We start from the raw sequence: 27,956 nt of genomic DNA, 5'->3' as shown, positions 1-27,956 counted from the left end.
TCTTAAGTTCCTCTATCAGCATTGTGAGATATGATTTTAGATCCAATTCTTGCTTTTCCGGTCTTTTGTGATATCCAGGACTTGCTGCAGTAGGAGTACTATGTTCTGATGAAGCCAAGTAGTCTTGGTTTCAGTAGTCTTGGTTTCTGTTGGTAGCATTCTTGCGTTTGCCTTTCGCCATCTCTTGATTTTTGGTGTTAGATGTTCTTAATGTCTCTGACTAGAGCTTGTCCTGTCCCTGCTGCCCTGCAAGTCCCCTGCGACTCATCTGGTCTTGAAAACTCACCAGAGAGAAAATGGTGGCTCTCGCCCGAGCCTCTGGCTTAAGGTGCTCCCTGGAGGTAGGCCCTCCACTTGCAGGGAAGGGGCAGAGAAGGATGCTGATCCTCCTCTGTCACTTGGAAGCTGAGAGGATCCTGTCCCTGCCACCCTGCAGCTCCCCTGGGACTTGTGGGGCCTGTGCCTCCTGGCTGGCTGCTCAGGTCTTAGAAACTCACTGGAGAGAAAATGGTGGCTCTCGCCCGAGTCTCTGGCTTAATATGCTCCCTGGAGGTAGGCCCTCCACATGCAAGGAAGGGGCAGAGAAGAATTGACATTCCTTAATCTTAATGGTCATTGTTGTTGTGACTTCATAGAAAGGAACGCACCAAAAAACTTCTGGTAGTATTCTGTCAGCTTCATGCTGCTTCTACGGACTCTGGCTGACTGGCAGAGTGATTCAGACTCATGTGGAGTTTTGCTAAGACAGACTCATGTGGTGAGGCAAGACCCATGGGAGAACACATGATGTCTGGAGGGAATATAAATAGGAGTCAACGGACAGTGATGGGGGCTTGCATAGCTAGCTTTGCAACACTTCGTTGGTCTCATGTCTTAGTCTTCACTGATCTTTATTTTGTGGAGAGAGGCACAGCCGAGAACTTCCCCTGGTGTCCCTGCTGGTCCTGGTCACTCCTGCTGACTTGTGCTGATGCAGTGGAGGCCTGGCTGTTTCCGTGGGTCATGCCACCACTGCTGATTAGTGTTTGCTACCCTGACACTATTGAACTGGACTGCTGGTGTATATCCTGACAATGCAGTTGAGATGTGCTCCAAAGAACTAGTTCTAATAGGTCCACTTCCCTCATATCCTACTACTCTTTCTTCTACTACCTCTGGGTGGGATAGGGAGGGTAAAGCAATTAAGAACTCATACTAAAGTAGGATTTGAAAAAATTTAAGCCAACACCAGGCTATAAAACTTCAAGGCTCCCTCCCAGGGATGGGCTTCTATCAAGGCTCTCTACTTCCTATCGGTTCCATATCCTTCCCAAGCAGCACCAACAGCTAAGGACCAAGTGCTCAAACACATACACTATGGAGGATATTTCATATTCAAAATACAACCATCTTTATCCCAGTAGATTGTTTAATGCCTTCCTGAAGATGCAAAAGGCCCAATTTAAGCAGAAAATTCTGGTAGATATCTCTAAAAACACTTCACAGAAGATGGTTCACTGATTTGTGTGTGTGTGTGTATGTGTGTGTGTGTGTTTGTGTGTGTGTGTGTTTGCGCCAGTTGCCTTGGTATTTTTCTGGTCTTTTTGTTATTTTGTCTTTTTTTTTTTTTTCCAGAGCTGAGAACCGAACCCAGAGCCTTGCGCTTTCTAGACAAGCGCTCTACTACTGAGCTAAATCCCCAACCCCTGGTTTGGTTTTTAAACCATGTATTGAAGTCTGTTCCAAAGTTATCTCAGAGTCAGAAGGTGGATTTAGCCAGCAAACCTAGGGTATATTCTTATTAACTACAGTGTTTAAACCAATACGTCTTTAGCATCATCAGGCTTAAGTGAAGTATCATGGGAAACAAAATCATAACTAGAACTTTTATACTTTATAATGGGAAACTAACATCAAATGTCAAAGTACTTAAATTGGTATCACTGTAACCTAACATTTAATCCAGTGTACAGTAAGTATCCAGTCTGACAAAAAGCTACAAGTCACCAATAGAAGGCAACTGATACTGCTCTTTTAGCAGCAGCCCAGGGAGCATCCACGAGGCCTTGCTAAGCTAAGCTCTAGGCACCAGTTTCCACCCCAGAACTTCTCCAGTTTGCTTTTCCTCAAGTAACTTCAAGTTAGGCCTCTGTTTCCCTCTCTGAAGATTATTTTTTTTTTTTTTTGGTCCAACTTAAAATACAAAAGGGCTCCAAACCCAGAGGTTAAGAAGAATACTAGCATGGAAATTTCTAGAGTTTCAGGGCTCAATAACAGCACAGAGACAAGCCATGTGCTTGAGTTACCTCAGTCTGAAGGGTAGAAAGGGTTAGAGACCATCTCCTATTATATGCAAAGGCATGTGTTTTGAAGACGGAATTTTGGTGAATAAAAATGGTGCTGGTTAAAGGCAGGCCTGTGTGAGGTTTTATCTTTTGCTATTCATTGTAATGCTATGGGCAATATAGAAGGGGTGTGTGTATGTATGTGTGTGTGTTAAGAACTTAGATGGTCAGTGGCAGGAAGGAACACCACCAGGATTTACTAAAATATTCATACTACAGGCCTGAGATAAAATATAAGTAAAAATAACTGGAATTACCTTATGCTGTAACAAAATTTTCAAAGCAGGTTGAACTAGCAAAATGAAGGATTACGAGGAGTAAAGATTTCAGAGACATATTACCAAGTATAACCCTTTATATTGCTTAGTATGTCAGACAAAGATGAATAAGACAAGGGTGCCCCTTACATGGGGTTCACATTATGCTTGAAGAGACACAGACCCCACTCACTGTAAGACAGTACAGTGACAAGTATTCCATGAGAATGTCCTGACAGGTGACAGCACAATGAAATAAAAGGATCTGGGGGAAGAGTTTACAGATACAAAATGTAATCAATTCTTTACAGATGAGGAGGAATTTCAGGGGAGGGCAGAAACAAGGGTATTTCAAGCAGAGAGAAGAAGATATTCCCAGTAAGAAAGGAAACTCAAACACTGGTCATACACAAAACCATTGAGAGTCTATCATGCTGAGAGATTTGGACTTTACCCATTGGCTTCAAAGTGACATGAATAGGCGTCTTGGAATAGTACTGAAGGCTGCAAGTGTGCACAGACTACAGGCCAGGTAGAGACTTAACTGAGCAGCAGTGCCCCTGCTCTGGAAGGGAGGGGGTTAGGCAGTGCCAGCATTTCTAGCATGTAGGAGAAATAGTCATGCTTTCATTAGCCAAAGTGAAATGTACAGGGGATGGAAAGATTTGGATGCAGGTTAAAGTTTCACTCAAATCAGTAGAAATATCCTGGAAAAACAATCTAATCAGATGTGTTCTATAGATAATCCCTGGGCCCTGGGAAGAGTAAGTCTGGTAATCATGTTCCTCTTAGAACACAAGAGAAAGCTCAGGACAACGTGAAATCTCAGCAAAGAAAACCACAGGAATCTATGACACTGCTCAGAAAGAGTGGGCTAAGAAGAGGCCACGTACAGACTCATGGAGACCAGCAGGAAAAAAGAGGTCAGTAAAGAGTCACAGAAAGCAAAGGACGAGCATTGTCTACGTTCAACCATTTTCTTACCAAGTACTGATGGATACTGGTTTCAGACTGTTTTTCGGGTCTGAGTGATTCAACTCGTGTTCGTGAAGCACAGAAACAATCCTGGAAGTCAGAAATACTTGAGATAAGTGAAAAGCATGGCACACACACACAGGCCTGGCTTGTGTATTCAAAAGACCCGGGATCAGGGCCAGAAGAAGACTCAAAAACCAACCCGGTGGAGGTAGTGATAGGGATGGGGCAGAGAAGAAGCCAGGTGCACAGACAGCAGCACCACTCCGTTATGGTTGTGCTCAGTGCCTTCTCTGCTCCTTGCCTTCACTCTTCTTGAGGTTATGAATCTATTTTAACTGTTGGTCTTAGTCTTTTAGCACCTCTTACATCTGCCAAATTCCTAAATATTTGGCTAAAAATGATCATCTTCTAACTATTAAGCTAAAAATTATTTTGCTGTACCAATAGTTTTTATCTTTTTTTCAGATAGTTTTGAATATAAGGAAGCATGACTTTCTACATTAAACCCATTTATTTAATTATGAACACATTGAATATATCTGTAGCCAATTTTGTTTCTTAAGGTGAGAAACATGTTCAACTCAAAGCAAATTAAGAGACTTGCGTCTATTATCAAAATTTACATTTTCCTGAATATCAATTAATGGTTCTACTATCAGGAACTGCCCATAATGAAATGTAATATCTATGTTATCTATCCCATCAGCAATTAGTGGAATGATACTGATCTACTTAGGAAGAAAAAATATAAGTGTGCATGAGAGACTTTTACAGTAAATGTATCTCATCACCATCTCCCCCAACCCCTTGTGAGCACCAAACACAGCACCAGGTGTTTCTCAAAGTCCACTCATATCTACTAACACTACTGTCAATTACTCAGAAGTAATCACATCCTTTCTTTTACAATGCACCAAAATTTCTCAGCAACTAGTGTTTTCCAGCCAAGCCAAGCTACAATTATTTTAAAGTGAATTCAGCACTGGGAGTCTCGGAATCGTCACTACGCGTCTGTTCTCACTTGCCACATGATGTAAGACTGTAAATCTTCACATTCAACAAACTCTGCTCTAGTTCACATTCAGGTTTCAGTTGTTTTATTTTTCATTTCCACACTGCTGATGGCTGCTTTTGAGCTACTGGGGCAGAAGGACAGCAGCATGCTTTATCATCTTCTGGCCTTTACAGAAAGTGTCTGCTGACTCTGCTTTAAAGAATGAAGCATTTTAACATAGTTTCCAGATACATATACTTAAAGCAATGTGTTATATATTTCCCATAAAGAGTAACTGCAGTGTCCTGATGTCACAGTTCCATCTCCCAGCCTGGGTGGCTGGAAAAGCACAATGTCAGGCATGAGTCTCAACACTGGCTCTAACTTTTGGCAACCATGAGCAAACTTAAATGGGGATGCTGTCTGTCCTGCCAAGGTCCCACTATTTAAAGAGTAAGATTGCTGGCTTAATATTAACCGCTCACCCCTCAACCGTTTCCAAACACTATACTGTATATAACAGAAAGTCCCCAAGCTACTTAATCTAAAGCAGATGCCATGTATCTAGCATACAAACAAATATAAATATTTTCCATCTGTAGCTCACATAATGTAATGATACAACTGGTTTTTGTCTGATTAAGTCAAAAGTTTATTTTAAATGCTATCTTACCTGCCTTGGGACACAAGAAAATTTATAAAAAGGATTTTTTAAGTTTTAAAAGAAAATGCATAGTTAACTAGATATGACTGGCATCTAAGAAAAATATATGGAAAAAGTAGATTTGGGACAAAGAATTGTAATAGTGGGTATATTTAAAAACACTGTAAGAGAAACTTATTTTGAAAAAGACAAAACTCATTGAGAGTTTACACTATTCTCAAGACCACAGAGCATTCAGGCCAAAGCATCTCAGAGCTTGAATATGAATGTCTTTTGTTCCAGATCAAACTATTCTGATGGTATAAAATTATAACAAAACTTACCAAAAGAGACATTGAATCGCTTTAGTTCACAGAAAGTGACAAAATCCCATCTATTCCAAAGAAGATTTTTCCTTTATCTTCTCTTCAGGTTGCAGATATAGCCCACTATAAAAACAAAAGCAAAATTATTTAGATTTACGTAAACTCCATAAAGAACTAGATGTCATAATTTATCAGATATTTAGACAGCTGCTCAATGGCACAAAGTGCCATTTCTGAGTATCAGGGGAGGGCCCTCTCGGAAACAGGGGGAAGGCTGAATGAGATGAAGAACTCTGGGAGATGGGAGCAATGGCTGGATTGTAAATAAAATTAAAAAAAAAAAAAAAAAAAAAAGCATTGTTCTGACATGGCTCCTGAAAGGCAGAAAGCTAAAGAGAGTTTCTGTTTCCAAAGTCTCCTATCTTTTTCTGCCCTGAACAAACATGAAGGCAATACAAAGAAGCAATTTATATAAGTAGTGCCACTCAAAAATAAATCCTAAGAATCTCTAATGATTTCATTTACAAGTAAACTTTGAGAATATCCAAAGATTTCTGACTGACCACCTACTAACTCATTTGAGGTCCAGGATTCACAAATTTTAAACAGGGTTTGTAATGGGCTAAGAAAGACACTTTGTAGTTTTCATGTAAAAATGACGATCTCAACTGTTGACAGACTCGAAATTAAGCGTTTTATTATGCAAGCAACTCTTGTCCGTTTTCATCGATAGAGATTCAGAACTCAGCACTAACTTGTTCAGCCTCATGGAGCTACAAGCCGACCACTCAAATCTCCTGGGTCTTCTCCAGTAGAGAGGGCAGTATTTGCTAGAGGTGGTTGGTCCTTTCTAAGCATCATCTCATGAAACTGGTCTCATTACTTCATCTTAGTCAAAGTCCATATGTGATCAAGGCATCCACAAACAGCTAAACAAAACCCTCGTTTTGGGAGAGTTCATAGACCACAGATGTTTTATTGCTTAAGGGAAGAAGTGGATTTTCTCAGGATAACCTCTATAAGCCAAAGGTAGAGGAAGGAAAAAAACCGGAAAACGTACTCTTGTCACCTGCCAAGAATTAATGGCAACTTAAGGCATGGGGGTGGGGGGCTGGGTATGAGAGTAGGAAAGTGTGCCTGTGTTGCCTATCCTCCAGAGCCAAGGGACATATGACATTTTTGTATACTCTAGGATATAAAAGGCAGGTGCAGCAGGGTGGTGGTGGCACACGCCTTTAATCCTCTAACTGCCCCAGCCTCTAACTCAAGGCTAGAGGCAGAGTTCAAGGCTAGCCAGGTCTACGAGCTAATTCCAGGACTGGAAGGGAAACAAGGGAACTGTCTCAAATGTAACACTTTAAGACAAAATATTGAGGCTCACAGGAAATGCAGACTGGGGGCTTCTGAATAACAGTGAGAATATTCACAGCTTGTGACCCAGTAAAAGCTCACTTACATTAATCTATTCTAAGGTAATACCCAAATAAGGAAAGAAACCACACACAGAAAATTTGTATTAATGAATAGCCACTATGGAATGGGAGCTAGTGAGCCTGGAAGACGCCCCCCCCCACCCCACCCCCACACTAGTAATTAACACCAGGCCCTGGCCTGTGGCTGACTTTACCTGAGGCAGAAAGGTCTGGCGATTAACTTGATTTTTGTGGTTACCATGATTCTGTATCTGCTTTACACTTAGTTAGGTCGCAGTTTTTTTAGAGCTGTTACTACCAGTGGGGTGGTTTAAAATCAGGAGTTTCACCTTTGCTATACCACACACTTAACAGATAATTTTTCAAGACCTTTTGAGGTCAAGGCAGCAGTTGCACCTTGCAAAGGAGTTGGAATGAAAAATTTGCTGTTAGTTTTTGCTATTATACTAAGATGACAAATCCTTAAAAACAAATTAAAAAAAAAAATAAAGAAGCTTGCTGAGGCTTGGTGGAACATGCCTTTAATTCCAGCATTCAGGAGGCAGACACAGAAGCAGATTGATGTTTGTGAGTTCTAAGTCATCTGAGGATACCAACATAGTGAGACCCCATCTTTAAAATATGTGTGTGTCTTCGTAAATATGTGCGTGTATGTGTGTGTATGTATATATATGTATGCTATATATATATATACATATGTATTATATATATGTATATGTATATAATATATACATGTATTCCTAAACATATTGATGAGTACCTCGGTATACTGAGCAGTACCTCAGTGTAGCCCCTTGCAATTGTACCTAAAAAGCTAACCACAATAAAGTTTTATGAATAACCTAATTTGTTGCATAATTTAGAAGTCATACCCAAAGGCTTTCATTTGAAAGCCTTTAAAGTGGACACCAAAGAGGCTATGTATTTACAGGACTTGGGTTTTGAGTTAATCCAGGCATTCAATGGTCTACTGTTATAGGAAATGCTAACAAGAACAAAAACAAACAAACAAACCTACCTACTCTTTGTTAGGCTTCAAAAAATTACAGTAATTCTTAAGGTGATCTTGAAATCTCATAAAACCTTAACAAAGATCACAGCGATACACACAGCTCAATACAATTTTCCAAACTTAGTATCATGACTCATGGTTTCAACAAATATTTACGGAGTGTACTATGTAGGTGCTGTCACAAATCGTGATCAAGTTTGGAGGTATTTGACATAACAAACCCACGAGGGGAAAACACGACATCATATGTAAACGCTGAAGACAAAACGACGCCTGGACATTTAATTTGGGAAAAGGTCCCTTCGAAGTCTCCGAGCAGACAGGGCTGGGGCCAGAGTGTCTTCAGCTTGGGAAGTCGCCAGGCCTGTGTGCCACCACCAAAGGTGAGAACTGAGGGAGCGGGGCGGCGGTGGCTGGGCACCCGGGAGCCCCGGCCCCCGCGGCGCGCTGGCACCGAGAGTCGAGCGGGCTGCCCGCAGACTCCAGTCATGCTCGGCCGGCCGTGTCAACTCCGGTGAGAAGCGGAGGCGAACACTGGCCTTGCAGCCTTCCGCTGTGCACCTAACGAGCTGCGATCCCTGTCGCTCCCTGGGTCCCCGCACCATCCCCTGCCCGCCTGCCTCCCCTCATTACCTAAGCGGCGACCAAGGCCAGCGACTCTCCAGGCAGCGGGCGCTGAGAGGAGGAGACACGCGCGAGCCCCGGGACCTGCCTCGCGAAAACACTAGGCCGGCTTCCAGAGCGAGCCTCAAGGCACAGAAGTGCAGCACAGCCGCAAGAGAGCCTGTAGGCCTGGACCTCTGCCCTAGCCCGGGGCAACCGGCAGGGACGGGATTCGCCCCACCCCAGCGGGGTCGGGGCCCGCCGCTCCGCCCCACCGCACCTCCAGCTTCTAGCTCCGTAGTGAGGAGGAGGGGCCCTCGAGCTGTAGGCGGGACGGAAAGGAAACTACAGTTCCCAGAAGGCCTTGCGCCGTGGCCGCAAAGGCTGTTGGGAGAGTGGGTCTCCTTTTAGTTTCCCTAGCTGGGTGGGGGCTGCCATTGAACCGGCGTCACTGCAGCTCCAAGGTCGCCCTTTGATGATGTGAGGGCGCCTGCCAGTTCCTGCCACGCCCGGGGGGTTGGCTGCGGCGGCGGCTGCTTCAGCTGCTGCTCTCAGGCTGCCGCGCGTTAGGGGATTCTTCCTGAGCGAGTGCGGGCGGAGGAGCGAGGACGCCGGGCCATTCCCGTGAGTAAGCTCCCGCGTGCTATTCGAACTTGCCCTTGTCAACTTCTCCCGAAGGCAGAAAAGCCTTCCTGTCCCGTGTCCCTCTGATCCCCGGAGGTCACTCATGGGAAGATCCGGCCCCGAGATGGGAAAGGGATGTTTCCCAAGTGTGGGTGCAAAGTGATGGGAGCTGGGCGCTAGCCTCCGGGATTCACCCTATCTGCATCTCTGAAGATTGGCAGCTTCCCATCCTTTGCCAGACAGCATCCATCTGGAGCTCCGTCGTTTTAGGATGAGTGGCTTTAGTGTCTGGACATTAAACCTTAAGCTCTCGGTGGCCATCTGTGATGCAAATGGGAGGAGAGGACATTAGAAAGAGCTCTTTCTTTATTGGGCTTTTTTTTGCAATTGATTTGCAACCAGACGCCACACGTCTTTTAAAAGGAAAAAGGAAAAAAAGAAGACAGACAGACAGACCGAAAGACTTTAGGTTGAAGCGAAAAGAATGAATATTGGCAGGTGTGTTTTCCAGTGCAAGCACTTTTGAGTCCCAAACACTTCTTTTTAAAAAAATCACAATTATGGCAGTGAAGTCAATTACCTGCTTATTCATCTTTTTCTGCATCAGGAAAGATGGTAATTTTTCGCCGGAAATTCACCTAGCTTATATGGACTACGGAACAAAACGAGCTAAACTCAAAGTTCTTGTTCTGCCTTAGTCAAAAATGTTGGTGACCTTTCAAATCTTTGCTGTCCTATTAAAAGTCTGAGCTACAGTGAGCTCCAAATAGCATATTAATGGTGGTGACATGACACTTGAAAATAAATTGTGAAGGACATTTGGTGGTGGAGAAGGGCAAAGTTAAAGGCACGTTATCATCTCAGGAACTATCCAGCTTTCTATTTTTAAAGTAGGTAGTGTCTGAGAAGCCTCAGACATTGAACCAGCACATACACACCTATGTGAAAGACAGTGTTTTTAATCGCACCCATTTTTACTCAAGTGATGTACATGGTTCCCTTGCATTGCTCACTAGCTGCTCATAATGTGAGGCTCAGAAGAATTTATGTAACAAGTCAGGATTTACATCTAGACCTGAGTCGGGTTAAAAAGAATGTTTAAAAAGAATTTTCATAGTTTCCTAGTGCTAGTTCCATCCCTCCTTGGCTATGAATAAATCCATAACCCCTACTTTAGCCCTCTGAACAAATTGTACACTCTGTCTGCTAGTCTCATCCCTTGTAGAACTGCTCATTAAGATACTAAGAGCTCATTCCCAATCTGCCTTGGATACATTTATGTCTAAAAGAAAAAATGATAGGATTGGACTTGTATCACAAAGGTCCTTTTCAGTGTGCAGGTTTTATGGTTCTATGGTTATTATTCTTCACTGCAAATGCTTAACATCCGAAGTCCCAAAGCATTGTTATTCTTCCCTATGAATGTTTATGAATGTTTCTGTAGTCATAGAGACTATGGAAATTTGCCTTTTCATGTTTTTTACTTCACTGCCCAGACTATATTAGAGCCAACATGAGGGATGGGGGATGGTAGGACTGTAGTTCTTCCTCTTTCTCATCTACAGCTCATTTATATCATCTGATTGGCTCCTCTTTTTTGTTTATTTGTTTGTTTTGGATTTGTTATTTTTTCTTGTTTTACTTTTTTGAGATAGTTTCACTATGTAGCTCTGGCTGACCTGGAACTCACAGAAATCTACTTGCCTCTGCCTCTTCAGTGCTGAGATTAAAGTTGTGTGCTACCATGCCTGTCTCATTCTTAAAATTACATTTGTTTGTTTGTTTGTTGCTGTGCATGTGTGTCTGGGAGCGTGCCTGCATGAATGTATGTGGAAATCAGAGGACAACTTGTAGGATTCGGGTTTTCTTTTCCTACTACGTGTGTCCTGGGGATCAAACTTGGGGTGTCAATCTTGGTGGCATCTACCTTTATCTCTCAGCCACCTTGCTGGCCCTGGACCAGCTTTTGAACCTCATTAAGTTATCCTACTTAGTTGGCAAGAAACCTGAGTCATTGACGTGACAGTCACATCGAACATCTAGTCACATCTATTCAGACCTGCAGTGTTCTTATAATACCAGTAATAGGAAGAATAGAAATAATATGGTGTGCTGCATACCCAACTGAACATTTTACCTAGTTATGATCATAATAGCACCACCTGAGGTGATTGATGGTGGTGGTTGATGTTGTTGTTGTTTTAGCAGACTGGCAACTAAAGCAGAATATTAAATGTACTCAAAATGATTTAATTACTAAGTGATAGAAGTGGCTGCCAAACCAATCAGGATCCAACCTTTACTTCAACATCTAAGCACTTAACTGCATCACAAAACCAGAGTAGTTTTATTCTAATTCAATTGTGCATTATTGCAACTCTTTATTTAGATGGAAACTCAACATTAAGTGACTTCCCTACCTCTGTAGGCAAACAGTAGAGCTGGGGTTTGAACCTGTACATCTTTTACTTTAAGGTCCATGGTATTCCCTCTGCTCCTCATCAAATGTTTGTTAAATGCTTTCTGTAGGTTGCTGTCCTTGGATGATAAGGATAATCTTCACTGTTAAGCAATGTGTCCTGGAGAAGAGAAGCCAGAGTTACGTCACTGCATTGAGCACTATGACAGCAGTGTTCAGAGGCTAGGGACAGAGAAAGGGCTGGTGGGGAAGGCTTGGGCCAGTCTTAGAAAAACAGATGGGAGTTAGCTTGGGCAAGGCAAAGGGGTCAGAGCTGTAAAGGGCTGAATGATGTCTTCAGAATTCTTTGGTGGTAGCCCAACCTAACCCTCATTGCCTGAAAATGTATCAATTTGTGTAGGGCTTCTGAGGTGATTAAGTTAAAATGAGACCCTAAAGGGTTCCAGCGCAGAGTGACAAGGGTGCTTGCAAGAAAAAAAAAAAAAATTGGACACACACTATACCTGCATCGGAAGATTCAAGTAAAAATTATCAACAAGGCCAAGAAGACAGGCCTTGGGAGAAAACAAACCTTCCAGGACCTTCATTTTGGACTTCCAACGCCCTCAACTAAGAGAGAATGTTATTTAACTTGCCCAGGCTGTAGTACTTTGTCCTTGTAGCCCCAGTAAATAACAAACAGGTATCACAGCGAAGGACATGGAGTACAAAAAGCCTTTGAGGTGTGACTCGCTGATTCAGGTTTCACTGTGAGCTCTGAGGGCTGAAGCTGGAGCCTGAGCTGGAAAGATAAGGACGACTTTGTGTGGGAGCCAAGGAGGTCTAAACTGAAGGGATAAAAATGGAGGATTTTGTAGCAGTGGGGAAACATTGCATTTTATAAAGGCTGTGGCAGTGGAAGAAATGCTGCTTCCAGTTAAAGTGGCTTATTATAAGGAACTTAAATTCTCAAAATATAAGGCACAGCTCCATGTGGGGCTGTGGCTCACTGGGTAAAGACACCTGTCGCCTGTGTGATCCCTGGAGAGAACCGACTCCCCTGGATGTCTGTCCTCTGGCATCACATGTGCGCCATGGCACGGACATGCACATATACGCAACAAATAAACAAATATAGCAAAAACTTGTTTAAAAAGTCATAGCAACCTTAGGCCAGCCAATTTAGAATTTACATGCACCTATTTTGACTTAAACTTTAGCTTTATGATTAATTTGTTTTTTACCTTTGCCTGCATAGATTGTGAAGCTTTACACAAAAGTCAACTATTCTATCTTCATTATCTATATTCTTTTTTTTTTAAAGATTTATTTATTTTATATATATGACTACACACTGTAGCTGTACAGATAGTTGTGAGCCTTCATCTGGTTATTGGGAATTGACTTTTAGGACCTCTGCTCACTCCAGTTGGCCCCGCTCGCTCAGGCCCAAAGATTTATTTATTATTATAAATAAGTACATTGTAGCTGCCTTCAGACACACCAGAAGAGGGCATCAGAGCTCATTATGGGTGGTTGTGAGCCACCATGTGGTTGCTGGGATTTGAACTCAGGACCTTTGGAAGAGCAGTCAGTGCTCTTACATGATAAGCCATCTCTCCAGCCCCATTATCTGTATTCTTAACTGTACACTCTGCTACTGCCATATACAAAAAATTAAGATCTTCTACCAAGTGTGACGGAAAGCAGGGAGGAATTGAAAAGAGTATGCCTGCTGTAAGGAATGGACAGTTTATCTGAGGGGATGAGGAATAACTGTTAAGGAGCCTTTAAAATGTTTATTTAAAAAAACAGACAAACAGAATGGCAGGAAGAAATGTAGACTTTGAGGTGAGGCTCCTGGGAAGACTTGACAGAAAAGGGGCCTTTGCACTGGTTGGAATTTGGATTTGTAGAACTGAGAGAGGGCATGGGAATTTCGAAGAAATTGCATGACCTATTATGGGACTGAGGACTTCCTGGTGTTTTTAGAGAGCTAGTGAGTGCTGTCTTTTGTTTCAGCTGAATATTGTCTGGTTGGTGAAGGAAGTAGGAGGAGTCAGCTTGTGGGAAGCGGACGATTCTTTCTTTCATGTCTTTAATGTGTCTCTGCACTTTGCTCACATGCATGTCTGTGCACCATGCACATGCCTAGTGCACATTCCTTGGAAGTGTGAAGAGGGCATTGGATACCTTGTGGCTAGAGTGATAGACAATTGTGAGCTGTCATGTGGATACCAAGAATCAAACCTGGGTCTTCCGCAAAAAAAAAGTTCTTGAGAGTCTATCTCTCCAGTCCCATTTTAAGCCTGAATGAATGAAACATATGCTGGATATCATTATCTTTTTTTTTTTATAAGAGGAAGACAAACTCATCTGTCCCAGTTCCCCAGTTAGCTGATTCTGTTGACACTATCACACAGGTCCCCACTGTTGCCATTCATCATCCTAGCCCTTTCTTACAATAATCTGTGTGAAGTGTGCTAAAAATTCCCCAGTCATCTTTCTGTCCCTGGTCTTTCTCTTCCTGAAATTTATCCTGTATTCTGTCTCCAGATTGATTCCTCTTGAAAGCCACTTTGCTATGGGATCAAGTTCAGACTTCTTACCTTAACTAGTTAGGTTTAAATCTCCAAACACATTATTTGCTGATAATTCCTACCCCCCCCCCCACCATTAATAGCTAAATGCTTTGGGGACCTCTTCCCCAAACAACACCTTTCCTTTTTGTGGGGTTCTGGTTTTGTTGTTTGTTTGGTTGGTTGGTTACTTTGTTTTATAGATGCCCAAGTCTTTCATACTAAAGAAACTCACTAAAATCCTGAATCTAGTATGAAGACAGACATTTTAGCTAGAAATGACCTTCCCTCCCCTGCTATCTACCTATAGGATAGAGATGTTGTAAAACCCATTAAATATTGATTATCTTGTTTTCTTAGGTTTCTGAGGTCATTACAACTTAGATCTAATTATCTAGATCACAGGATCATAGCCCTTTCCCTGATAGAGCTCAGATTTCTTAGCTCTTTAATGTCCTTTTGGGGAGAGACTATTGTATACTATATTGTATCTATTTTTTAATACCTTTAGCTTAATTCAAGAAGAATTTATTGGAAGTTGTTAGGTATATCGCCTGTTGACTAGTTCTTCGTAGAATTATTTTTGAAATTATTTTATAATTAACCTTTTAATATGTAATATGCCTACTTCATTCCTAGCCTTACTGCTGACATACAGAACCTTGAGGACATCCAGAAGTGTAGGTTATTCATGCCAGGAAACAAGCATACAGATCTGCCAGGGTTAAAGTGGAACTACTTCATTTTGTAAAGGTCACTGAGGTCTTTGGAGCTTATCTGGGTTTATCTGCTAGTATTTGCCAGATGTTGAGTTCTGTTTCTTTACAAAGCTTTTTTTTTTTTTTCAAATCAGATAAAAAAGGAAGAAACTGCTTAATAATTTTTTTAAAAAGGACATAATTTAAGAGTTAATAAATTAGCTGGGTGGTGGTGGTTGCACACCTTTCATCCCAGCATTTGGGAAGGAGAGGCATGTGGATCTCTGTGAGCTCCAGGGCAGCCAAGTTACACAGTGAAACCCTGTCTAACAACGAAACCAAACCAAACAACAACAACAACAAAGTTGACATATTATGGAAATCAGCGGGGAAAGAATTTGCCCAACAATTTAGTTACTTCTTCACCTCAGCCTGGAGATGTAGCTAGTGGCAGGGTACTTTCAGGAGTACCCCGTTACTCCCCCACACTGAAAAGAAAAAACCCTCTAAAATATATATAAAACATAAAACCAGCCTCAGATAGTTATTGGATTGTTTGAGCTCCTACCATTGAAATCCCATCCTGCTCATCAAACAAAGGACAGGACAAACAAAGGGTGCTAGCACCTCCCTTTCTTTCCTAGAGCACTTGGAAGTGAATACAATACACCTGTGAATGTAACAGAGCAGACACTAAGGCATCCGTCCCATGAGCTGAGGCCTGAGTAGTAGTCAACTATAGAGAACAGGAAGGGAGAGTATTTATACAGTGAACCAGCGACTGAGGCTAGGAGACGAGTGTTTCTGTGGATGAGTGCAGCATGGAAGAGAATGGGAGAGGTGAAGGCAAGGGCCTGTTTTGGCGTTTTTGTTACGAAATTTCTAAGTTGGTATACAGAGTAATGGGCCCCCTTACGTTGTTTTCATGCGTATGTACCTGTGCGTATGCGTGTGTGTATATGTATACACATCCTGTTCCCTTGTCCTCCTCCTTGCTAGCTCCTTTCCCTCTAAGTGGTTCTCCTAACTTTATGTCACATGTACTCCACTACTTCCGTGAGATTTCTTCCTTGCCTCCCATAGTATCTGCTCCACCTTCCCCCAAACTCAACCAGTAACACACATTTGAATCTAGAGTCTGCATATGAGAGAAAACACACAATACTTATCTTAGTCAGGCTTATTTTACTTAATATATTCTAATACTAAGTATTAAGTAAATAGTAAAATATGTTAATATTATATATTAAGTAAATATCAATTTATTTAATAATGATTTCCATTTTCTTTCAGATGCAATTTCATTCTTGATGGCTGAGTAAATTTCTTTGTATATGTGTTCCATCTTTTGTTTACCCACCTATCTATTGATAGATATTTAATTTGTTTTTTTTTTTTTTTTTTTTTTTTTTTTTTTTTTTTTTTTTTTTTTTTTTTTTTTTTTTTTTTTTTGGCTTTTCAGGGTTTCTCTGTGTAGCCCTGGCTGCCCAGGAACTCACTTTGTAGACCAGGCTGTTCTTGAACTCAGAATTGGTTCTGTTTCTTAGCTATTGTGAATAGTGTAGCAGTGAACATGGATATATAAGTATCTCTGTGATGTGTTGTTAATCCTTTGAGTGTTTATTCAAGAGCTATATAAACTCTTAACAGCACAAGGGCATAACCCCAAGTATTATCATTGGGATTACATGAAATTAAAAAGCTTCTGCATCGGGGCTGGTGAGATGGCTCAGCGGGGAAGAGCACCGACTGCTCTTCAGAAGGTCATGAGTTCAAATCCCAGCAACCACATGGTGGCTCACAACCACCCGTAATGAGATCTGATGCCTTCTTCTGGTGTGTCTGAAGACAGCTACAGTGTACTTACATATAATAAATAAATAAATCTTAAAAAGCTTCTGCATAAACCATCAGCAAAGAGAGGAGACGGACTTCAGAATGGAAGAAAATATTTGCCCTATAGATCTGACAGGGGATTAATATCTAGAATATATAAAGAACTCCAAAATTAAACTCCAAACTCCCTTTAGGATCAATAAATGTGTTAATGAGCCACATAGACAGTTCTCAAAAGAAAAACTAAAGGTGGCTAAAAGTATCTTAGAAGTTATTCGATGTCCTTAGCCAGCAGGAAATGCAAACTAAAACTGCTTTAAGAGTCCGGCTCACCCCAGTCAAAATGATCAAGAAGGAAAAAAACTTTTTTTCTTTTTTTAAGTAGTTTGGTTTTACAAACATGACTCTTGCTGACTTTCAGAGAAGGAAGGGTACAGAGATCATTTCTGGAGTCCTGCTGGACCCCTGAAAGCTAACAGGTGATGGGGATGGCTTGTAACAGGACAGTATGGGGGTGGTGGATCTGAGATGCCCAGTGGTAGAAGACTTTCCAGACTTGCTAATGGATCAAATGTGGTGTGCAGAGGAAGGGAAGAGTCCACGGATGCTCATTAGGATGGAGGAGATAAGAATAGAACTCAGGAAGAGGCTGAAGAGCCAGACAGCTATTAATACTGAAGAGGTTGCTAATTGTGGTAGTGATGGGCTAACATACAAGTCAAGTGAAGTCAAAAAAAGAAAAAGCAAGAGCAACAAGAACAAAGAACTGTTGCAGTCAAACTCCACAGGTACCAGGGTGAGGCTCCACAGGAGCTGGGGGTCATCTCTGCAGGTACCAGGGTGAGGCTCCACAGGAGCTGGGGGTCATCTCTGCAGGTACCAGGGTGAGGCTCCACAGGAGCTGGGGTCATTGCATTAGTTACTTTTTTTGTTGTTGTTGCTATGACCAAAAACAACTTAAGAAAGAATTTATTTTGGCTTACTGTTCCAGAGCCATAGAGGCCATTGTGGCAGGGAAGGAGCCACCAGCACAGGGAGCTGAGATTGGGGTGGGGGAGGAGGGAGGGAAAAAGGAGAGACAGGAAGAGAGGGAAAGAAACCGGAAGTGGAATGGAGCTATAAAACCTCAAAGCTCACCTCTTCCCAGTGATTTATTTCTTCCAGTAAGGCCTGGCCCCCAGTGATTCCAAAACTTCCCAAACAGCACCACCGTCTGGGGGGCGAGGGTTCAAATGAGACTGAGGGTGCTGGGGGGGCATTTTTCATTCAGAGTACCAAGGTAATTCAGTGAGAAGTCTGAGACTAACTTGGGAAGAAGCTGGCTAAGGAAGGGTGTCAGTGCTGAACTAGAAAAGATGTAGTGCCTGAGTATGATTTGGTTGGTCACCAGGGAGTGGTAGAAAAAAGAGAGCTGTTTCTGGCGAGTTCAGGTGTGCCAGTGTGGAGTTATGAATGAAGGATGAGGGACTAAAAAAATGAACATAAACGCTTTCTAAGACTCTTGAATGAGCCTTTCATGAGAGGGCAGTGGTTGTGAGAAGTCCCCAGTCCCTGAGAAAGGACATCTTTAGTACTCTTAACATGGTTTAATAATAGAAGATTTTGAGCATGAGAATCACACATTGGAGGCTAGCCTGAGCTACCTATGAAGTTCCAATCAAAAGTGAGACCCTGACTACAAAAATCATGAAGAAGATTTTGAGCATGTTGGTAAGCCAGAGAAGGTGGTGAAGTTAGTAGGCAAGGGTATCCAGTGGACCACAGTTCAGAGAAGGTAGGAGTGGGTAGTTAAGTGACTTACTTACATGTAATTATTTTGAAATAGTATATGTACATACACAGCAGAAAAACTGAAAAGGATCTGTTGTTGTTGTTGCTATTACTGTTATTATTATTATTATTGTTATTATTATTATTATCTGTTGTTGTTGTTTAAGTCAGTTTTGCCATATAACCCAGGCTGGCATCAAATCTGGGGTCCTTCTGCATTAGCTTCCAGTGTTGGATTTTAGGGGTCCATGCTCCAGTTCCTCCTTTCAGAGATTATGAGTTTTTACCCCAATCAGGTATTCATATGAAAGATGTAGATCCTAGGCATGCATTGTTGTGAAGAGTGAGAGATGCTAAGAATTGGTATGGGGCAGGGTGGGGAATCGGAGATGGGTGAGAAAGATGGGCTAACATACAAGTCGTAGACGACTCTCCAAAGAGGAAGGACAGTTAAGCAGGCCGTCCATGGAGGGCTTGCCTGTGGCCTGATGCCCATGCTTGCTGACTACCTTTGCAGTTATCCCATACGCAGTGTGGTTTTGTGACACTTTGGGAGAATTTAACTGTTTTGCATTCAAAATGTAGTCAATTTCAGAAAGTCATCTGTTCGAAGATCGATAACTTATTTAGAGTGAATGGTGTTTGGGGTCCCAGCACCAGAGCTCTGCTCTCAGGTCATATAGAGGGCCAAGAGTTGGTTATTCAGGCCAGTGCTATAAATCACAACAAAGGGAAGCTTGTTGGCTAAGAAAGAGCACTCTGTCTGGGAAAGGAGGAGCCTAGAAACCAGCAGCCATGTGTCTGAGATGGGACCCCTCTTCCCAAAGCATAGAGTTAGCAACTGGAAACCAAATAAAACCCTAACCAAGAAACCATAGCTTTTGATCCTACTGAGTTTGATTTTGTTCTCTCTTTTAGTCACAAAATGAAAAGACTACAAGTGAGGCTTATATTCGCAGCTGTGAATTTTTTAAGCTATCTGATTATTTTCTCGTGGGGCTTGTTTGAAATGCTTTGTCAGTAGCTGCACATGCTTAGTGGAAAGCATAGTAAGTCTAACCAATGAGCCAAAACTGTCCCCCCCCCCCACTTACTACAAGGAAAGTAAGTACTTAGGTAGTGTTATTACTGTAAAACGATAGGTCATTCAACACCAAACCCTTTTGTGTGAAGTTGGAGCTATCAGTAAGTCTCACTGTGTAGCCCAGGTTAGTCTCCAACTTAGAGGCTTCTGGTCTCACCTTCCCAGATCAGACCACAGGCTCTCACCACTATGCCTGTCATGTAATTTTCCTAAGGCCAGTACAGCATTTCTTTAGAATTTCATTAGAATTGTTACTGGACTGAAATTGTAATCAACTTTACTTGTTAAATTGCTTCTAATAGCTTAATTAGTTGTTTTGTTTTTTTGTTTTTGCTTTTGAGACAGGGTCTCTCTATGTAATCCTGGCTGTCCTAGAACTCACTGTGTAAACTAGCCTGACCTCAGATTCACAGAGAGCTGCCTGCCTCTGCCTCTAGAATCCTGGGAGCTCTGTTCACCACATAGGGCTAGCTTGCTTACTTTTAATCAGTGATCCAGTAGGCTTGCATTGCTATCTCTCTGTGTGTCATTTGCTGTTAGGTCTGGGTCATGCAAAATAAGACATGTCAGAGAGCTCTGAGCGCAGGGAGGAGAGACAACAGATGAGCTCATTGTCTTCTGGGATAGTTTACTCTACAGAAGAGGGTTCTATAAATGCCAGCAAAATCACCATGAGAAAATGGAAAATCTCCGCGTTTATAGCCCACTCCAAGTCTCTCTTACAAAAGAAGAAAGGAAGACCTCCACTCTCCTTGGGAGGCAGTAGAGAAAGAGCAGAGCGGTCATAACCAGCCTAGGGAAAAGGACGCCAGGTGAGAAGAGTGCTTGGCAGCAATGCCAAAGGAAGAGAAGGCTGCCAGCTAAATCCCTTGTGCTCAGAGGATAAGAAACAGGCCCTTGAGAAGGTGCCAGATGTAGGAAAACAGGTCCTGGGTTCAGTCTCAAACAGATACCGTGTAGTTTCTCCGATAACCTGGTTATCTGGTGTCTCACCCCAACATCGAGCTAGAAAGGGGAGAGGCATGCTGGCACCAGCATGTATGATGGTTGATAGCCTCACAAGGAACAAAAGAACAAGATTAAAAGTGAATTTAAACATCTAAAATAAATATATAAATAAATAGCCATTTGTACGCTGGTTATAGAAAGAAAGAAGTCTTCGGAAGCTGACCCTAGAGGCCTTCACTTTACACCGTTAGGTATAGGCACATTGCATATAGTAGATGCTGCTGACCCGGGCCAGCACGGGCCATTTCCCTCTCCCTTAGCCCGTTTTAGCCTTTCCTTACTATTATGTCTTAACTTTGAGTAAGAATTATCTTCTATATGCTTGTATTTATTATTATTGTTATTATTAGTGTGAGTATATATGAGTGGGGGAAGGGCATGTGTGGAGGTCAGAGGACAACTTTCAGGCAGGGGTTGTTTCTTTTGCCCTCCTTCTGCTATATGGGTCCCAGGTATCAAATTTAAGTTGTCAGGCTTGGCAACAAGCACTTTTACCCACTGAGCTGTCTCTGTGGCCCCAGAAAACGTGTGTGTGTGTGTGTGTGTGTGTGTGTGTGTATGCCCACACACACACACACACACACACACACACACACACACACAAATTGAGGATTTATTTGCTTTTCTCTTCTTTATCCCAGAATTGGTGTGTGTGTTTTTAAAGTGAGGAAATTGTTTCTGAAGCCCTTTCAGATGACATACACTTCCTGTCCCTCCCGGTCACTTGTCAGACCTCAAAGGTTAGAGCCATCAACTGTAGAATAGGCTTGGGTTTCATCCCTGGCTCTCACTAGCTTCAGTATGATAATCAGCAGTGGCCTTGTCTATAAAATGTTGACAATGATGTCCACATCCTGGGGCTGCTGTGAGGATTAAAGAGGATTATGGGTGGAAAGCTTTGAAGTCAGTGCCAATCAAGGCTGTGTTCAGCCTACACTAACGCTGTATTAGGAAAGCCAGTTTGGAACAGAGATGTGAATATAGTTTTTCATTGAAACTCAGGAAGCTTTTACACTGATATTATGAATTCTTTTCCATTAGAAACAGATCTTAGAAACTTCTGAGTCTGGTTTCATTTGGCATACTTTTTAAGAAAGTCTGGAATTTCACCAGAATGTTTGGGGTCATGCCTTCAGGGTCAAAGAGCTAGTGTAGCTTAGAAGTCTCCTCCTCTCTTTAGCTGTGCAGAGCTGTTTATTAAAGTCACCTCTGTGCGCTTGGTTTCCCAGTCTGGAGGAAGTGTCACAGCAAGCAGAATGATGAACAAGCTTGGGAAGTGATACGGATATCAGAATATCTGCCTGAGAACCCAAATTGCCAAAAGTGTAGAGATTGAGGATGTTGAAGGCATGGGAGTAGGAAGCAAAGAGAACGGGTGGGCACAAAGCAGGCAAGTAGCCAACTATTGCAGCAGTTATTGAAGGGGAAGGTGTGACTGAAGGCAGTGTCAGTGTCTTAGTAAATTCATAGGACCTAGACACCAGGGAGAGAGCAGAGAAGAGGGGACAGTGACTAAGTTTTGGGCCCTGCAGTGTGGATGACCTTGAGAGATGCATTTAATTCTAGAGCCACATGTGCTTATAAAGTGAAGCAGGTAAAATGAATAATAGAGGGGTGGCATGCTTTAATTCCAGCACTAGGGAGGCAAAGGCAGATGAGTCTTTTTGAGTTCGAGGCCAGCCTGGTCTACAAAGTTGAATTCCAGGACAGCCAGTGTTACACAGGGAAACTGTCTCAAAAAAAAAAAAATTTTTTTTTCCAATAGAGGCTAGAAAAATTACTGGCTGTTGTTCCAGAAGACCCAAGACCCAAGTTCAATTCCCAGCACCTACATGGCAGCTCACAGCTTTTCTGTAGCTCCAATTTCAGGGGACATGGCACCTTCACATACATATGGGAAAAATATATAGAATAAAAATAAATAAATCTTTTAAAAAGCTAATAATAGTAATAATAAAGCAAGGGTTGTGGGATATTGGGGAAAAGTTGAGTTTAGAATGTGGAGGTTTTATGGTACCCATATAAATTAATACTGACATTTCTAATTTAAAGTTATGAAATGCCAGTTTGAACTAAAGATTGAAACTTGAGGTGTGACTGCCCTGGAGTGGGAAATGAAGGTCTTTGAAGTAATGTGATTTCTAGGGTGACGAAGAGGAAGGCTTGTGAGAAACTCTTGAAATGTGGGATGTTGACTGTTAAAGAGAGGTAGAGAAAGACTCAGCTACCCCAGCTAATTGTGTCCCCAGACTTGGAATCTAGTTGTTTCCTGAGTTAACAGTACCCATGGCTCAAAAGTTACCTATTCTTTGTTCTCTAAATTTTACTGTTAAACAAAAATCATCCTTTACATATAAAATTTCACTCAAAAAGTAACATTAGAGACTAGAAAGATGACTCAGCAGTTAAGAGTACTTGTTCTTGCAGAGGACCCAAGTTCTATCCCTAGCAGCCAGATGGTGGCTCCCAAGTCTATAACTCCAGCTCGAGAGTATCTAATATCCTCTTCTGAGTTCCATGGGCACCAGGCATGTGTGTGATGCACACACCAGGCAAAACACTTACACACATAAAAACAAAATAAATCTTAAGAAAAAAAATCTTGTCTTAAAATCCTAAAGATCTTTGTGACAACTGACTTTGCAAAACAAGGCTTATGTTTATGACAAATATAATTGAAAAGTCTTTTGTGTAGTAGAATTACATTAAAATACTTATGTGTCTGCGGAGCTACATGTGTTTATAAAGATGTTTATAGTAATCATTCCTGCATCCTGAGCGTCACCCAGCCCTCTTTAAGCTGTACCGAATTTCCGGATCGTCATGAACACAGCCTGCTTTGTTTGAAGAGCCATGGTGCCTGTCCTTGTGCTCTGGACACCTGACGCGTGGGAGCTTCCTCTTCTAAAACCTGAGTTCTGCAATTTTTAAGCAACTGAAGGATAAAATACCTAGACCAAATTATTTTTATTCTTGGAGGATATAGAGAATATAGAAGCATAAATTTTCTTCTCGCTATTGTGTTTAGAATTTTGATATTCCTTACTGCTGTACTGAAAGTGCTGTGTCAAGGGGTTTCACAGGACGGTCTTAAGTCTGACAGCATGGCTGCATCTGTTTAGTTAGTTGTTAGTGTTGTGTGGTATTAGATGCTCAGCTGCCAGCCCTTTGTAATCTAGTATCTTAGTTTTGCCACTCAGCACTGAAAGTGCTTTCTGGCTTGCTGTCATGTGTTTGTTCCCTCCCAGCAGTACAGATGGATTACAATATCTACAGAACCTGTCACATAAAGTGCCTCCACTTGAGATGTTTGCTGGTTTTGGTTAAGAGACTCCACAAACACTTTTATACTACTTAACTCTGTGTTACCCATGTTCTAAAGACCTCTATCCATTTTTTACCATGTTATCTGTTGCTGTAGTTAAACAGCTATACATTTTCCTTGTTTAAAAGAGATTTTGAGGAACTGATGATTTTATTACTATTCTGGGATGTAAATTTTGACAGAAGTACCCTATGAGCTAATATTCTAATGTGTCTGTGACTCACATGTCAGCAGAATGTCTAGGGCAGTGGTTCTCAACCTTCTTAATGTTGCCACCCTTTAACATAGCTCCCCGTCTTGTGGTGACCTCTCCGCCCCAACCATGAGATTATTTTTGTTGCTACTTCTTAACTAATTTTGCTACTGTTAGGAATCATAATGTAACTATCTGATATGCAGGATATCTGATATGCAGCCCCTAAAAAGAGTAATTCAACAGCCTCCACAAAAGGGTCACGACCCACGAGCTGAGAGCTGCTGCTCTAGACCCTCCAAGACTAAATAGATGGCCAGAACCCTCCCAAAGATGTCTGCAAAGTCTTGGTATTCCTGCGGCCCCTGAGCTCCTACTATGTGCTGATTTCTGTTCCCTCTGCTTAGGAAAAAGAAAGGCCTGGTGCTCTCCTAGTCCCTTGCAGAGCAGCTTAGCCTCCTTTGACCTTCAACCCTGAATGATCTTTCCACACATTCCCTGGTGGTTGGGCTGGGCTGCAACACAGTCTTGGCCCAGACACTTACTAAACATTTCCCAACTACTTCCTCCTGAGCAAAGCTTTATGTCGGCTGTTTAGCAGTAGACAGTGTGGACTTTGTAAAATTTAATGATGAAAGTTGCTTTTAATTACAGCTTCTTCAGTTAAATAGTCTTATAGCTATTTAGATATCGCATATTAAACTTGTAAGAAACCTATCTTGAAAAACTTTGATTAAAATGTAACTTTTATACTATATGGCATTATGTAGCTCTTTTGCCAAGTGGCACAAAAAAGATAATGCCTATTTAACAGGATAGAATTCAAGCATCAAATTGTTTTTCTTTAAAAAAAGAATGCACCACTGTTTGCTGAATGCGACACTAGTTTGCTCATTTGAAGTCTATATTTAACATTGTTTTCCATCCCATTTCCTTTGAATAAGCTACCATATGACTATCCCTAAATGACTTTTGACTACCAAATAGTACTGGATGGCCATGTTGCTAACTGTCCATGACAATGAGACAGAGGGCATAGAGGGAGGAAAGGCATGAATCTAAAGATACATAAGTAGCAGGCAAGTCTGTTTTATTCCTCCAGCCTCTCCCCCTCATGTCACCTCTGCCTCCCAAGTGCTGGAATCACAGGCATGTGCCACCATATCCACATCCAGTTGTTTTAAGCATTTTAATATAACCCCTTTGTTCTTGTGTATTGTTACTCTGTGATATCAAGTGCCAAATGAAATTCCTGTTGAGAAGTGCAGCTTTACAGCATGGCTTCCTCAGTTTGCTTATGTGATGTGTAAGTGTGGTGTCCTTGTGGCCGTCTAATCTGTGTGCAACATGCCTCGGCTTTGGTTCTAGATCTGAAGGCAGCCAGGGAGAGCTTGGGTCAGAGTTAGCTGATTTTATAGATGAAGATTTTTGTTTTGTTTTGTTTGTTTTTTAAAGAATTAGCAAAAGAAAACAGCAGTCTCCTACAACAGATGGTATATGGCTTCACTAACATTTTCAGTACCTGAAATGTTTGCTGAGTCTTGTTACAGATTCTGCAGTTTTAAACTAACTGCAGAATTAATAACCTGCTGGCCAGGCGGTGGTGATGCATGCCTTTAATCTCAGCACTTGGGAGGCAGAGGCAGGCTGATTTTGGAGTTCGAGGCCAGCCTGGTCTACAGAGTGAGTTCCAGGACAGCCAGGGCTATACAGAGAAACCCTTGTCTCAAAAAAACCATAAATAAATAAATAAATAAATAAATAAATAAATAAATAAATAAAATAACCTGCTAATTGTTTAGAAATCACCAATGGAAATAACTGTTGAATATATAATTAAATATTCTAAATACTGGATACTTGTGATTACAATGGTTAGGTGGCTAATGTGTTAACATGGAAAAAAGATAAATATTTCTCTAGCAGCTAAACATTGTATCTTGTGAATGATGGTGAAGCATCATGAGTAATTTTCATTTGACTCTTTGTATGCTGTCATAAATTTTTAGATGCACTTATTGTATTTATAATGAGAAACAAAAATACATGCTTGAATATGTACGTTATGTTTTCTTTTTGTGTTGGAAAGGTTAAATAACTGAATAGAAATGCACAGTGCAGTTGGTAGCCGATTTTGGCAGATGAAGTAGATGAATTATGCATAGTGTTTAAACTCTTAGCCTGTTCGACCCTAAACATGGCACCGCTGCATTAGAGCACTTCCTACGCAAACAACCCCTGACAGCTCCTGAGAACGTCAGCCCCCCGCATTGCGGCTTTTCACTTGCTTTTCCTCTTTTATTAGTTGAACCTACACTGCTGAGGAGCAGTTACGTTACATCAGGAAACGTGATGGCTTTTTGAGAAATGTGCCAGGAAGTGTACCACAGAGTTCACATTGCAGAACTGTATGTGCTGCTGTAGTCAGGGCATCCAGTGCATGTTGGTGTGTCGAAGAACAAGGTTAGCCTTTAAGAATGGAAGGGATGTAACAGTAATTATATGGCTGACTGCCAGAAGAGCAATGGTTTTTAAATATTTCTTAGATTTTTTAATACTTCTTTTTTTAACCCTATACCACAAAAGTTTCATTTTCTGCACATTAAAGATAAACATTTCAATATATTTATACATACCAAGTATGCACATTAAATATAGAAAATATTTCACTTATATAAATGGAATTGACTGTTACTTTATTCACTTAGCATTTGATTCTGGTGCATGTTGCCTTACAGTGTGTCTCTACCACATTTTACCCTCGCATTTTACCCGCGCTTTGAAGAATAGGTTCTTGCCTTCGTGTCATGAACAGTGCTACAGGAAACAGCCTCCAGCCGTGTCTCTTTATAGTTGGCATCACATTTCTTTGGAGTAGATAATAAACCTAGGAGCAGAAGTTCTTGGTATGTCAAGTCACTCCTGATAGTCTTGGAATGGGCTGCACCAATCTGGATTCTGCTGTGAGCTCTTTATTGGAAATATTTTTGTATAAGGAAATCTTTTAGAGCACTAGTTACAGAGCCATGTGGTTCTTCTTTGAGCTCCTACATTATAGCTAGTGGCAGCTCCAGAGACTGTGTAGCAGGCTGCTGTAAAAGGTGTATGCGTTTGACAGGGGCTGTTAGCAGGGTAGATGAAGAGATGCTGCCCTGAGTTAATGCATCATCCATGTCCACATTACCAGGTGCCAAGAATGTTTTGTTTCCAATTTATGTTTCTACCTCTTGAGTACTTAAGTTTACACTATATATATTTAAAACATACTTGGGCCAGGAGATGGCATAGGTGGTAAAAAGAATTTGATACTCAAGCTTATGATCCCCTGAACTCACAGTGAAAGGAAAAAACCAACTCTAGCTGTCCTTTAACTTGCATGTTTACTGCATTCATACACACACACACACACACACACACACACACACACACACACACTTACACACAGAATAACAATAATTTAACATATTAAATAGATAGTAGTTACTATGTATTAAATACTGTTATATATGTTTTATAAATATTAACCTATTTTAAACACATAACAATTGCATAAGGGGTAAATAGTTGCTATTTCCATATTGAGGTAACTGAAACACAGTGAGATTAAATTAACCAAATATAATTATTTTTCAGTGTCAATTCATTACAAATTAAGGAATATGGAGAACTAGCAAAAATACAATGACAATGAGCGGTGTAGTGTGGACTGTCTCATGGTCCCCCACTACAGTGACAGTGAGCTGTGTAGTGTGGACTGTCTCATGGTCCCTCACTACAATGACAGTGAGCTTGTCTCATGGTCCTGCACAGATAAAGAGGGACTGTACTTAATGTTTCTCACTTTCAGCTTTTGAATAACAGAATGTGCATG

At 41.5% G+C, this 27,956-nt stretch overlaps 2 protein-coding genes across 5 annotated transcripts in view; one reads left to right on the top strand and one right to left on the bottom strand.

Moving 5' to 3' along the window:
* The window catches only part of Stradb (STE20 related adaptor beta), a 28,726-nt gene extending 19,815 nt beyond the window's left edge, over positions 1-8,911 (bottom strand). The window contains exons 1-3 of one of the 2 annotated variants that reach the window (XM_031367601.1): positions 8,601-8,911; positions 5,541-5,645; positions 3,566-3,646 (exon numbers count right to left, since the gene is read on the bottom strand). In XM_031367601.1, coding sequence (XP_031223461.1) covers positions 3,566-3,646; positions 5,541-5,552 — 93 coding nt within the window. In that variant the 5' untranslated portion in view covers positions 5,553-5,645; positions 8,601-8,911. The remainder of the gene's footprint in view (positions 1-3,565; positions 3,647-5,540; positions 5,646-8,600) is intronic. The other variant, XM_031367602.1, reaches the window with a different exon arrangement.
* Positions 8,912-8,960: 49 nt separating this feature from the next.
* Positions 8,961-27,956, top strand: part of Trak2 (trafficking kinesin protein 2) — a 62,906-nt gene continuing 43,910 nt past the window's right edge. Inside the window, exon 1 of one of the 3 annotated variants that reach the window (XM_031367595.1) lies at positions 8,961-9,194. The gene's annotated coding sequence lies outside the window, so the exon portion shown is untranslated. The remainder of the gene's footprint in view (positions 9,195-27,956) is intronic. The other 2 variants (XM_031367596.1, XM_031367598.1) reach the window with 2 other exon arrangements.

This window comes from Mastomys coucha, unplaced genomic scaffold (genome assembly GCF_008632895.1).
Source record: "Mastomys coucha isolate ucsf_1 unplaced genomic scaffold, UCSF_Mcou_1 pScaffold14, whole genome shotgun sequence".
Classification (NCBI taxonomy): Eukaryota; Metazoa; Chordata; class Mammalia; order Rodentia; family Muridae; genus Mastomys; species Mastomys coucha.
Note: the sequence above shows the minus strand (reverse complement) of the source record. Positions and strands in the feature narration are given on the sequence as shown.